This window comes from Neovison vison, chromosome 5 (genome assembly GCF_020171115.1).
Source record: "Neovison vison isolate M4711 chromosome 5, ASM_NN_V1, whole genome shotgun sequence".
NCBI lineage: Eukaryota > Metazoa > Chordata > Mammalia > Carnivora > Mustelidae > Neogale > Neogale vison.
In genome coordinates, this window is record NC_058095.1 from 5,425,675 (window position 1) to 5,439,181 (window position 13,507).

General features: G+C 57.3%; 1 protein-coding gene across 3 annotated transcripts in view; it reads right to left on the reverse strand.

Annotated features, from left to right (window-relative positions):
• Positions 1-638: 638 nt before the first annotated feature.
• The window catches only part of UNK (unk zinc finger), a 31,096-nt gene continuing 18,227 nt past the window's right edge, over positions 639-13,507 (reverse strand). The window contains exons 5-16 of one of the 3 annotated variants that reach the window (XM_044247417.1): positions 13,311-13,446; positions 12,606-12,723; positions 11,555-11,639; positions 10,010-10,152; positions 9,382-9,582; positions 8,738-8,803; positions 8,074-8,248; positions 7,050-7,151; positions 6,729-6,917; positions 3,624-3,805; positions 2,826-3,083; positions 639-2,087 (exon numbers count right to left, since the gene is read on the reverse strand). In XM_044247417.1, coding sequence (XP_044103352.1) covers positions 1,932-2,087; positions 2,826-3,083; positions 3,624-3,805; positions 6,729-6,917; positions 7,050-7,151; positions 8,074-8,248; positions 8,738-8,803; positions 9,382-9,582; positions 10,010-10,152; positions 11,555-11,639; positions 12,606-12,723; positions 13,311-13,446 — 1,811 coding nt within the window. In that variant the 3' untranslated portion in view covers positions 639-1,931. The remainder of the gene's footprint in view (positions 2,088-2,825; positions 3,084-3,623; positions 3,806-6,728; positions 6,918-7,049; positions 7,152-8,073; positions 8,249-8,737; positions 8,804-9,381; positions 9,583-10,009; positions 10,153-11,554; positions 11,640-12,605; positions 12,724-13,310; positions 13,447-13,507) is intronic. The other 2 variants (XM_044247416.1, XM_044247418.1) reach the window with 2 other exon arrangements.

A 13,507-nucleotide genomic window follows, 5' to 3' on the forward strand; every position in this document is an offset into this window, starting at 1 on the left:
GGCTATTTGAGGGCTTAGAGGAGCAGGTCCTAGGCCAGGCTGGGATCCAGTCCAGGTGGACCCTCTATTGGTAGTCAGAGCCCAAGGCCAGGTTGTCATTCTAGCTGTATGACCCTGTTTGAGTCCCTTAACCTTTGTACGATGTGGGCTGGAGATCAGATGAGATCATCTTCAAGACTCCTCCAGCTCTGAACCTGAGCCCCACACAGAGCCCAGTGGGTGCATTTTCTCACCGCCACAGGCTAGGCCAGCTCTGAGCAAGGGAAGCAGGTGGCTCAAAGGCGGAGACCCTCTTCCTCCTCCTCTTGAGAGAGCAGTAGGTGTCTGCCTCTCCAGGAGACAAGGGGCCTGTCGTCTTTCGCCAAACAGGCATCAGGTTCCAGCCGATAAGTGGGTCCCAAGCCTAGGAAGTCCCCAGGGCTAAAGGTCTCCCAACTCATTTGCACCCAGCAGGCCTGGGTGGGGAAGGCACTTGAGCTCTGTCTAGGGGCCTGGAGCCACCTGGGGGCTTGAAGGTGGTGGCAGCTGCCTAGCCACACCTTGGGTAGAGGCCTGAGCTCCTCCGTGGCCCCTCTGGGGCTGGCGCGGGGCTGAGGGGGGCCCTACTCTCCCTCACCCCCATGTGAACAAGCTACAGCTGTAAGTTCATATTTTATTTCCAATAGGTTTGGAGCTTTGTTGATTTTTGAATTTTTGTAAAAAAAGTTTTCACTTAATTCATTGAAAGCCCTTTCGTGCTGAGCCCAAGGGGGAGCCTGGGCCAGGCCAGACCCTTCACAGCCCTCTCGCTCCCACCCCAGACCCCGAGCGCTGGGACAAGGGCGGCTTCCCTCCGCCCGCTCTGCCCCTCCCGCCCCGCTGCATCTTTCTGTACAGAACAATTTTTAAAATGGAAGCTAAGACACAATATACATTGGACAGGCACGCACACACACGTACACAGGCGTCTGCTCCAAACGGGCAGGACGTCAGCTGCACTCAAGAGAGCACCAAGGAATGCATACGGAGCCCCTCCCGGTGAGGAGGGCAGGGCCTACGCCCCACCTTGGTCCCCAGTCCGCAGCTCCTTCCCGCCATTTGCCCCGCTAGCTGCCAGAGGGAGGGGGGGAGGGGGGACGCTGACAGCAGTAGAGGGTTATGAAGAGGGCAGTGCCATTCTGGTAAGGGGTCCTGGGGCCAGGGAGGCTGCTCTGGGGGCCCGGAGGGAGAGGACTGAGGTGGACTCCTGGCCTCAGGAACCTGAGGGGTAGAACTCCCGGGCCTTGCCCCTCAAGGAGCTTCAAGGGCCCAGGGATGGGAGCGGGGCTGGCCCCTGCAGCTTTGGCCTGCCAACCCCAGACTAAATACGCATTTGGTAAACCTAGGAGCTAGGCTGGCTTAGACCCCAGCACACCCCCCTTCTCAAGCCTCGTGGCTGGGAACCAGGTCTGGCCCTGGGGATGTCCACACCCCTGGCTCTGGCCATGGCCTGGGGAGGCGCAGTGAACAGGGCCTGCCCTGAAGGCCTGGTTCCTCCCCTTGGCCCCTTTCAGCTTCCTGCTCAGGCCCCAGGAAAAAGTTCAAACTAGTTAGTTTTCCTACGTTAAAAAGAGAAACACATCCCCTGCCAAAAAGCCGGTGGGCAATGAGGGGACTTTGTCTCTGCAGTGGAAAAGGAGAGAGTGGGCAAGGGCAGGGCTGCAAAATAGTTTTTTCTTTTAAAAAGTGCTTGGTAAGTCTGTTTTAAAGTGTGTGTCTATATCTATGTACAGATATACACACGGACACTGTTCACACACTGCTGCCCACACATACCTGCACACGTACAGAAATGTATACATATAATCATATACATATACATACATACATACATACATACATACATACATATATATACTTTAAAAAGTCCTAGATAAGAAGATCTGAGCCGGGCCGGGGCCAGGCCTGCAGGGTCACGACTGGAGGGTGTGGGCGCGGCTGGGCTGGCAGACGGGGCAGTCGCTGCCCTGGGCACAGAGCTCGCACAGCACGGCGTGTTGGCACGGCAGCAGCGCTCGCTTCTGCTCCTGACACTTAAGGCATTTCACCGACTGCATGTGGAACACGGCCTGGGGAGGGAGGAGGAGGCGGTGTTCACCGGCCGGGTCCTGGCCGACCGGCAGCACGCTCTGCATTCACTGCAGCCCCCTTGGGGCAAGGACCCCGAGGCACAGAGCGCCTCAGCCAGCAAGCCAGAGAGCAGAGCTGGAGTTCAGGGTGCTGCCCTCAAGGCTCCCGAAGTCTGCTCCCAGCCCCCCTGGGGAGCGGGGAGGCCCAGGGCTGCTCCACAGCTCCTGCCCCGACAGGCTCTTCCTCCCACAAAGCCTCTGCCTCGTTTGCTCCTGCAGCGACCCTCAGTCCCCACAGGAGACCAGTGAGGCCTGGCTGCAAATGCCTGGAGGAGGAAAGAATGTGCTTTTCTGCTGTGCCATGCTCCCTGGGCATCCAGCCGGGCACCTAGGAATGCAAAGTAGCCCTGGGGACCTAACCGCTCTGGAACGTGTGCTAATATGTGCAGAGCTCACGGGAGGAGAAGCACCTGGATGCCACTGAAGGCCCAGGCCTGGTGACGTGTCCTGGGTCAGCACCGCCCGGAACTGGGGAGTGCGGCGGGCACTGCTGTGTCTCCACCTCCACCTTTCTCACCTCCCCCAGAAGGGACACTTCCTCCCCTCCAGGGCAGCATCCTGGGTCGGCCCAGCAGGGGGCCAGAGGCTCTCAGAAGGAAGAACCACGGACCCATCAGAGTCCAAGTCCTGAGGCTACTGTATGCCCCGCCCAGCGCTCCCCTAACCTCCTGGGCTGACCTTGTCCACTTGTTCCAGGTGGGCCCGCAGCTGCTTCTGGAGGGAGTAGAGGGTGGAGAGCGAGAGGGCCTCCAGGTCAGAGAAGGTGGGCAAGGCCTGCGGGTCGGGGCCCGAGTGCAGCCGCTCCAGCTCTTCCTGCAGCTTCTTGACCTGCCCCTCCAGTGCATCCCGCTGCTCCCGGGCCAGCTCGCACTCGGCGCCTGCTGCACTGGCCCGCTCTCCGGCCTCCTCTGCCTCCTTCTTCCAGGCATCACAAGCCTGTGGGCCCAACACACAGCGCCTCATCATGACGGCCCCCTGCCCCCGTGTCCCCTGCAAGCACCTCTCTGGGAGCCTGCATGGGCCACTTGTGGCTGCAGGGCCTGCTGGGGAGGGAGGAGGCGGGCACTGCCTGCAGAGAAGAGAGATGTCAGGGCCTGCGGGAGACCCTCTGTAGGCAGGGAAGGGGGCTGAGCCCAATGCAGCAAGGGAGCACTAGGCAGATCGGGGATGCCGCAGATGGACAGAGGAGCCATCTCAGAATCTAGAACCTTGGACCTGGAGCCCTGGGAAGTTAGGGCTTCTGGGGAGAGGCCAGTAGTGCTGTGGGACCAAACCAAATAACTCACAGTGGGAATTCCGGGCCTGGGACACCAGCCACCCCAGGGTCCTGACTGGCAAGGTAAGTGTTTCCACAGGAGAAAAGAGGGAATACAACTGAGTTTCTGCTGCCCTCCCGCTCCTGCGCCTGCTTGAAGATGGGCTCGGGCTGGATGCCGACTGGCCCTGGGAAGGCGAGTGGGTGTGGGCGCCCAGTACCTGCTTAGCCTGCTTCCAGGACTCCTCCCACTGCTTGATGGTGCCGTTGGCTTCCTCGAGCTCTTGCCGCAGCCGGGCCAGCTCAGCAGCCCCTGGCCCTGACAGGAAGGCCGGGGAAGTGCCTGGGGAGAAGCTACCAGAGGCAAAATGCTCCCAGATGCTGCTATTCATCCCGTTGAGACCTGCCTCAGGAAAGGGAGGAGCATTAGAGCCCGGAGGGTTTCAGGCCTGAGCCCAGGCCCTGGTCCTGTCCAACCCTGTCTGGGAAGCTTCAAGGGGCGAGCTGGGCAAGGCCTCAGCAATGTCAGGCTGGGGAGCCTCACAGGAGTGTGCAGGGCCCACGGTCGCATCAGACGTACTTGAGCACCACCTGCTACTCCAAGTTTGGCACTTCGGAGGCTTGGCATCCTCAGCATTTGCCTTGTATAGGGTGCTTCAGGGGACTTGGGAAAGTGGAGCTATAAAGGTGGCAATCTGTGACTGTGAACTGACTTCTGGGCTAGAGGGAGGGGGAGCCTTCTTGCACCTTCTGTAAGGCTTGGGAGGAGTTCAGGAGCAAAAACGCAGCCCAGAGCCTCAGATGATGGCACAGCTGGAGCAGGAGTAGTTCACGGAGCCCTGGGTTCTTTCCCCTTGTTTTATGATAAAGAAACAAATAGGGGCGCCTGGGTGGCTCAGTGGGTTAGAGCCTCTGCCTTCGGCTTAGGTCATGATTCTGGGGTCCTGGGTCAAGCCCCGTGTCCGGCTCTCTGCTCAGCAGGAAGCCTGCTTCCTCCTCTCTCTGCTTGCTTCTCTGCCTACCTGTGATCTCTGTCTGTTAAATGAATAAATTAAAAAATCTTAAAAAAAAAAAAAAACAAATACACTGTGTTGCTAAGAATCACGCAAATAGTAGAGGCGTCTGGGTGGCTCAGTCGGTGGGGCGTCTCACAATTGGTATCAGCTCAAGTCATGATCTCATGGGTCCTGGGATCAAGCCCTGTGTCAGGTCCCACACTCAGAAGAGGGTCTGCTTGAGATTCTCTCTCCCTCTGTCCTTTCCTATGCTCTCTTTTTTTCTTTTTTTAAAAGATCTTATTTATCTATGTGACACAGAGAAAGAGATCACAAGTAGGCAGAGCAGCAGGCAGAGAGAGGGGGAAGCAGGCTCCCTGATGAACAGAGAGCCCGATGCAGGGCTCCATCCCAGGACCCTGAGATCATGACCTGAGCAGAAGGCAGAGGCTTAACCCACTGAGCCACCCAGGCGCTCCTATGCTCTCTTTCTCTCAAAAAAAATTTTTTTTTCAAATTTTATTTGAGAGAATATAAGTGGGGCATAAGGACAGAAGCAGACTCCCCATAGAGCGGGGAGCCCGACACCAGGCTTGATCCCAGGACCCTGAGATCATGACCTGAATCTAACCGACTGAGCCACCCAGGCACCCCATAATAGGTAAATCTTACACAGACACAGACACACACACACACAGAGGAAGTAATAAACCCAATACACATTCAGGGCATCTGACTCCGAAGGCTCACTCCTTCCAGTACGCTAAGCCGCGTGCTCCTCCAACCACACACTCGCTCAGTCTTTTGACAGCGGTTTACCTCTGTCAAAACACCATGTGTCCTGCTCTGCGGCCCCTGGGGCAGTCCCTATCTTCCAGAGGGGGATCCATACCCACGTCTGGCCTCCTTCTGCCCACACTTACCCTTCTAATGAGTTGTCTTACCCCCTTCCCCACTTATCTAGCCAGGACGTTCCAGAACCCTCCAAGCAATACAAGTGTATCCAAAATATGAGCGATGCATCCTGTGTGGAGAGCCTGAGAGGCGCGCAATCTAGGAGCCTACGCGCTCAGGGGAGAGAACTCTGAATCAAGCAGCCCGCCCCAGCAGCGAGCTCTTCCCAGGCCCTCCACTGCACACTCAGGCAGCATTTTCTCTCTTGGAGAGGAGCCACTTCCTCTCGACCGTCCAGGTCAGGTCCCCGTTACTCTGAATCACAAACGAGGCCTCTGGCTCCACCAAACAGCGACAGTCCCTAAGTGCGCTCTGGATGTCTGTGCTCCTCTGCCTCCCTGACCAGACCACGGCTCCACGCCAGCCGGGACTGCTGAGCTCACAGTGCACCTAGAAGCTCTGCTCGACAACTACACGGAGAAGGGATGAACGAATGTGCGGCCACCAAAAAGGGCTACAGTCAAGATGCTTCCAGAATCCGAACAGGTCAGACAAATGTAACCGAAAGCATCGATGGAACAGCCCCTTCCAAACCAGAAAGATGCCAAGACAGCAACGTGCTGCCCTAATCTCTGGAGTGAGATCAGCGAGCTCCCAACCTGGTCAGGACGTCAAATGTGGCTCAGAGGCTGAGGCTCTGTGTGACCAGGAGGCCCAGCACCCTCAGTGGGGGTTAGTCCCGATCTGCTCCAGCAGCCGCTGGGGCTGGGGAACGAAGAGCAGAGGCGGCACGTTGGGTACCGAGCCGCTGAATACCCACACCCGCCTGCCTGCCCGTCGGGGAGCCTGCGGCCCCCTGCTTCTAGCGGCTGTGACTGACGTGCCCTCCAGAAGCCACAGTCCGCACCATTCTGACGCCGCCGTGCAGCAAATAGCCTTTGGGGTTCCAGTGAGGTCTGCTTGGTGTCTCTGTTTACTAGGAAGGCCACTCTGAGCCTACTCAGACTTTTCCCTTTGCCTCCTGGGAAGCTGGCTGTTGGGAGCCCGCCTCCCCCAGTTCTGGAAGACCGGGCAGAACCAGCACGCGGGCATGAACAGCACCTGGGCCTGGCGCTGGAGGCCGCTGCTTCTCTGCACGCGGGCCCCAGACCCAGCACTTCCTCACGTTATTCCACTTAAGCCTCACCACCGTCTTACAAGGAGGATGCTGCCATGATACAAATTTTAAAGCAGAGGAAACTGAGAGGCTAAGTTGCTTGTCTAGGTTTACCCAGCTAAAGGAGACGCAGGACAGGGACCCGACCCACCTCCAAGCCATAAGTCACTGGCTTCAACCTCCATCTGCACTGCCTCTGGCTGTGGACAGAGTGGCCAAAGCACCTTCCAAAGCACTTTCCAAACCTGCCCCAGGTCTCAGAGACACGCACCCCCTCTTACCCAAAGATCCATGTGATGCTGAGGTCCCCAGAAATGTGTTTTCTGACTGGCTCAAGTGGCCCTGGGGCTGCTGCAGGAAATGCGAGGAGAGGCTGACAGGAGGGGACGGGGATGCCGAGTGGAAGGAAGCAGAACTGCCCAAGGAGCCGGGGATGTTCACGGGCGCAGAGCTCTGCAGCAAACTGCCACCTGGAAGAGAGGCCCCCGGAGGCCCAGTGAGGGCAGGGCAAGCTATGCAGAGCCGCACCAGCAGGGGGCAGCCCGTGCCCACCCTGGGCCTAGGAGCCAGCCCTCACATGCCGCCCACCCGCTGACCAGTACCAATTGTGATGCCGCCTGGGTGGGGCACTGTGCTGTTATCGTACGTCTTCTCTAGGGCAGCCACCCCGAACTCATTCAGGTCCAGGTCATCCAAGGCAGACTCTGGAGACAGAGAGAGGGGGGTGAGCCTCCTTGCCGGCCGAGAGGCCACACCACCCGGAGGTTCCAGGCCTCCGGGCCCCACCTGCCCTCCTCTGCCTCCTCTTCATGCTCAGTCCCACTAGACCCATGCTCTCAAGCCTCTGCCTGTCGGGCTGCTCCTCTGCCAACACAGATGCCCTGTGCTGTCTGCCCTGCCAAGTCCAGCTCCAATGGCTCTCTTTTCTGAAGCCTTCACTGATACCTCCAGGGGACCCAATGCAGGTTTCCTGACTCGGACAAAGGTCTGGTCTTGTCTCCTGGTGTTACCGCTCAGATGTCTCAGCCCTGAGTTCTCCGGGGGCAAGCAAGCCTTTGGGCCCTCAGTGGCTAGTGCACAGTAGGTGCTTAAGGAATACCCACTGCCCTCCGCTAGACTAGACGGGGAGGCTGGGAACCATGCCCCTCCTTTGAGGGCAGGAACACCGTGTTTGCATCTCTTAAAGTCCCAGTGCTTAAAACATGATCTGGGACAAAATAGAACCCATAAATGACTGCTGAGACAGAAGGGCAGTGGCTTCTACTGACCAGGAGCTCTGAGGACAGTTGCACAAGTTGTTCGCTATACAAGGATACCTACTGAGAAAATGAGTGAGGGCTGAATGGCCTATGTCATGGAATGAGACTGTGCTTGTCCAGAGAAAGTGGTATCTCTCTCTAATTTGCACAACGAGCAAACTGGAGGCTACGTTCCTATAAGGGCTAGTCTTGGCGCACACCTTGGGCTCATTTTCCCTTTCCAAAGGGCTCAAAGTGCCCGCCCTCTGACTCTCCCAAGATAAATGTCTGAAGTAACAAGTACGCTGGTTTGAATATCACTCCAGAGACCTAGTTTCTCTAACTCCAGATCCAGTCCTGGACTTGGCAACAGAAATGGCCTAATTACCTATGACGGACTCTACCGTGTCGCTGGTGGGATAGAAGGGCAGAGCGTTCGCGTTCATGCCAGGGACGCTGCTGGTGCCAGCAGGGCTAGGGGGAGTAGCTGCCAGGCTGGAGGTGATGCTGGAAGAGATGCTTGAGGTCAGGGGGCTGCCAGCGGGAAGGATGCCCAGCACGTCCTGCAACGAGAGAGGGAGGCGGCGGCCATGGGACGCCCGCTCACGGAGGCCATGGCGGGGCTAGAGATGGGCGCTGGGAGGCGCGGAAGGGCATGGCGCATCCCCGCTCTCCTCCGGACGCCCCCACGCCCAGACGGGACGCCACCACTCGACACCTTGTTGACAGGCTGGAGGTGGGAGAACTGTGGCTCCCAGGCTGCAGGGCCCACTCCCCCTAGGTCCTGTAGCAGGGGAAGGGAGAAGTCAGCCCCGTGCCTAGCACAGTACAGGTGCGCAAGAAAGACTGTTTTTGGCGGTTGAGTGAGTCCAGGAGGTAAGGGGTTCCCGGGCTTGACCCTACCCTCTCCAGAGCTGGGGCTGGGGCCCCCCTTCAGTCCTGCCCTCAGCTTGTGGGTAAGCAGTGGCCCTACTCGCTGAGGGCTGGGACTCTGGGCCTATCCTATGGATAGCAACGCCAGAAGGGCAGAAAGGGTGCTGAGGGCTGTATACCTGTTTGGGTTGAAGCAGAGGCTGCTCTTGGCTCCTGGGCTCTAGTGAATGGGGTTTTAACTTGGCCTAAGAGAGAGAAGTCAGAACAGGAGATGAATGTGGTGCTAGGGAGGGCCCCTGAGTCCAGGAGTCCTCCCAAGCATCAACCTGCCATGGTCCGTTATGGCTGAAGGTCCGTGTCATGCAGTTCCCCTCTATACACATACCCTGCTCTCCCTCCCCACCCCTACTCCTTCCCCTACCCTAGGAATCAGGGGAACTGTTCTTCTCCCTGGTGACTCCACGCCTCAGCTAAGTCCAATTAGGACCCTCTGTCCTATTCCTCAAGGCCCTGCCACTCCACCAAGGCAGCACAGGGCAGGGGGAAGATGAGCTCTGGGGTCAAAAGACAGACAGGAGTCCCTGCTCCTCTGTTAACTGGCTCACAGGGTGAGTGAGGTACCTGGCTGCGCTAACCTTCCTGCCTTCGTTTGTAAAATGGGACAGCCTCACTCCCTCTGCTTAGCGTTGCAGAGGCTGAAGACAGGGGCCTCCTAGCTCGCAGTCCTGTTCCCCACAGTTGGGCCAAGACAGCCCTCCAGGGCTTCTCCTGCCCCATGCAGGGACAAGGCTAACCTCACTGGGCTTCCCCTTATATCCCTTACCTGGCATTTAAAATTTTTCAGGTACTCGGTTCCCACCTGGTCTTCCCTCTCAAAGCCAGGAGCCTTCTTATAGCTGCCAGGGGCGAGGCCAGACTCCCCAGGGAAGACAATGCCTTCCAGGTTCGGGGGCTTCCTGATGGAGCCCGGGGGGGAGCCACAGAGATTAGATGGGCTTCCTAGATTGCTGTTTCTACAGAGGAGCTGCAGAAAAGAAAGGGAGTGGCTTGGTGGGCAAAATGCGGGCTGGGGCACGGCCCATCCTCTATCCCCTTCTCAGAAGGAGGTTCTTCAGCAGGGAGCTCAGTTCTGTTTTCATCTGCCAATGGGCATCAGCTACCATGAGGGGACCCCCGAACCTCATGAGGGGATTATGGGGGGAGTGTGACCGAAGGCCTGTATCCCTCCTACCAGCTCTATCCAGGCTGACCAACACAGGCTCTGGGTATACCACCCTCCACCAGATTTTGACAGAAAAACCCTGGGGCAGAAAGAGTAGAACCCCTTGGCCTGAGGCAAAATACCAGGGTGCCCGTCCCAAGCACAGGCTGTGAGGAAGTGGGGGCATCAGAGGCAGGTGTTGGCTCCTGGCTAGGCACAGTGCCCACCCACTCCCTGGACAGGCACGTACAGCGCTGAGGTCAGGGGCATGTGGGCTGGAGGGGCTCACGGGCACCGAGTCTCCGGCAGCAGATGGCATGTACAAGACGGGACCCGGCTGAGTGGGGCTTGACACAGTTGAAGAAGGTTGTAGATCATCACTGAGAGGCGGCTCTGCAAAAGACAGGATCAGGGTGTCAGCAGGCTCGGTGCCAGCTCTGTCCCTCCAAAACCACATCTGGGTGTTTTTCAAAGGAGACCATGCCCCTGTACACAAAGGGAAGGGTCCTGCCTTCTTTCTATCAATACTGCATACTGTGCACTTACTCTGCACCAAGCAATTTGTATTAACTGCGAACTTCACAATAATCGGAAGATGCAAATAACATTGTGGTTTTCATTTTACAGATAAGAAAAACTGGGGCTCGGAAAGGTAAGTTAATCTCCCTGGGTGGCGAACTCTGGTCTGTACTACTCCAGAGCCTGAGCCATTAATCACTTCTTTGTGTTGTCTCAATCAGCGGACCCAGCTGCCCACGACTGGGGATGACCTCCGTGCCGAGAATACACTCCCTGCTCCCAAGGGCCTCTAATCCCAGAAATAAGGCCTGAGCCTGAAAAGAGGTGAAGGACAATCGGAGCAGTGGTTTGTGGCGGACGTTGAGTTCTAACTTGAGCTCCATCTCTGAGACGGGCAGTGGTCTGGAGCACAATGTTAAGAACCAAGAGCCGTAGGGGCGCCTGGGTGGCCCGGTGAGTTGAGCATCTGCCTTAGGCTCAGGCCATGATCCCAGGGTCCTAAAATCTAGTCCCACATCGGGCTCCCTGCTCGGCGGGAAGGCTGCTTCTCCCCTCCCACTTGTGTTCCCTCTCTCGCTATCTCTGTCAAATAAATAAAATCTTTAAAGAAAAAAAAGAATCGAGAGCCGCGCTGTTGGACGCAGCAGCTGTGAGCGCCATGTGGCTGCGAGGGGCTGGTCTGAACTGGAATGTGCTACGCTCCCCTACTGAAGTGTGCAACACAATTCAAAGACTTTGGAGGGAAAAAAGTAAAAATATTTTTCTACACTATTTTTGAAAGGATTATCATTTGTATCACATTAAAAATGTATTGTTATATGTGCTGCCGAAGCGAGCACTAAAAATGTATTGTTAAAATTTAACTTTTTTTTAAAAAACAGTTACTAGAAAATCTAAAATAACACGAGGAAGTTTCAGTCAATTTTCATTGGACAGTTGTGCTCTCAGGAGGACGGAGCGCCAGGTTCAGTTAGTGACGTCTGCCACGGATGTGGCACAGGGTGGCTGCTGAGATCTGCCTAGTTGGCTCTGGGAGGGCGCCTCACCCTGCCTGGGACTGTGAATGCCTGACCAGGGGCCCGGTCCTGCTCTCTGTCTCACGACCTTGGAAGCTCCAGGGTTTGAGGCCAGCTCCGGGGGGTGTGTGCTGGGGGGACCAGAACTTCCAGTGAGGACAGAGCCCGCTGCTGGCCGGCGGATGAGAGGCCACTCCTCTGACAGCCCGAGCAGAGGGTGAGGGGAGGAGAGGGCGGAGAGGGCAACGGGAGCAGCGTACGTTCTACGTGGGCGAAGGCGCAGAAAGGTCCTCGGGGACAGCTGCCCGACTGCTGCATGTCATTGCACTTGGTGGATTTATAGATCTGGAGGGTAGAGCAGAGGCAGGTCAGGTTTAGGCAAAGAGGGACAGGCAGGCCTGGGTGCCTTCAACACAGGAGGGTCAGCTTAGGAATCTTTCTCCTCCCGTGCCACTTCCCTAAGCTTCTCCCTACTGATTCTTGATATTCAAACTCCTGAAGCAGATAAGGCCATCCCCATGCCAAAGACACCCTCCATTCTGGGGTCGCAGGTTCAACCAGCCTTGCTTCGGCCCTCACAAAGGGATCTCCTCCATGGTGCTTCTCCACTCAGGTTTGTGACTTCCAAATGTCCCTCTTGGGTGTCAAGGAAGCCAAGATCACAGTCAGCACCCACCCACCAGGGGCACCCGGAGTTGGGATCTACATCTAACTTTCCATCCTGCTGTCTATGACCCCCATAAGGAGGCCTCTGTCCATACGTCTACCTCAGGATGTCCTAGCCTCCATGGACCATGCACAGCATGTGCCTCTACATACCCTATCCCAGATTTTGGGGACACTGACATAGCCCAAGGCTACACCATGGGGCCAGTGGGTGGGGGAAGTACAACAGGGAGGTAGGTGGGAGGTAGCTGCTACCGTAAGCTCTGATCTGCATCACAACACCTAGAACGGGTTTTCTTGTCTTTTGAATCCTCATGTCACTGGACTGTAAGCATCATGAGTGACCCAGAATGGCCAGGTCACTTCGCCCAGTCCATGCCTTCCCAGTCAGGAGGCGGAGGGGAAACAAAATCGGGAGCGGAGGCTGCTCGGGGACTATGGGCTCAGAATAAGGCAAGTTGCCAAAGTCGGGTGCAGGGCTCCTTGAGGCACTGCACGGGTGGGGGCCTCTTCCAGGATGGGGTCGGTGTGAGTTCTGCCCACACACCTGCCCAGGCCCTCCTTTCCTGTCTCCTGGCTTCCCCAAAAGGGCACGTAAAGCCACCCACAGACCTCAGAGGGCCCCAGCCCCAGCCCGACGCCCACCTCCGGGTGGAACTGCTGCTCCGTGCGTGTGTGGCAGTACTGGCAGGCATCTCCGTTCTCACACTTGCCAGGGTCTCCCCACTCATCCCCATGTTTTACGTTCGGACACGGAGATGACCTGGTACAATCAGACAGTGGGGTCAGCGGGATGCAGGAGAGGGAGAGAATAGGAGCTGGGGGATGCCGACTACATGCCTATTCAGGGTCGTCTCCGGTCTCCCTGCTTCATAGGGCCAGGCTCGCAAACAGAAAAGATGTGCTGCCGAGTAAGAGCCTTACTGCGGCCAGAAGCTGGCTCTGCTTCTGTGGCGCAGCATGGCTTTATCAGCAAGAAGGACACTTTCTTTCCCCTTCTGCCAGATCCTACTGCCAAGCCTGTAGCTCCAGGAGAGCCAGGCTATAGCCAGAACCATATTTCCCACACGATGGCTTGGCCCCTGCAGTTGCCCGTCAGAATCAGACCAGGAAGGGCCTTGGAGATCGTCTGACCCAAGACCCTCATTTCATGCCAGAGGAGGATCCCAGAGGACTCCCCATCATTCAGCTGTCCTGACTATTTCCTCCCCTTATATCTGGGACCTGCAACCCTGTAATCCCCAGGACTGGCCTTCCAGCCTCCCTGCAAGCATCCTGGAAGCAGCCCCTGCCGCAATCCCTTCCCTGCCACCCCTCCCTCCCATGACTGGCCTGCCTAGGCCAAAGGACCTGTATTTGTGTTTCCGGGGACTCCGCCGCCGGTCCTTGCTGTTGTGGTAGTAGGGACAGGCATAGCCCTGGCGACACAACCTCGGGGGCTTCTTGCATGGCTCCGTCTTATAGTTCCCCAGCACATAAGCAGTCTCTACACAAGGGGGTCAGAGGCAGGGGTCAGGTAGGTGAGGCAGGAGAAGCCACTTGGGAAG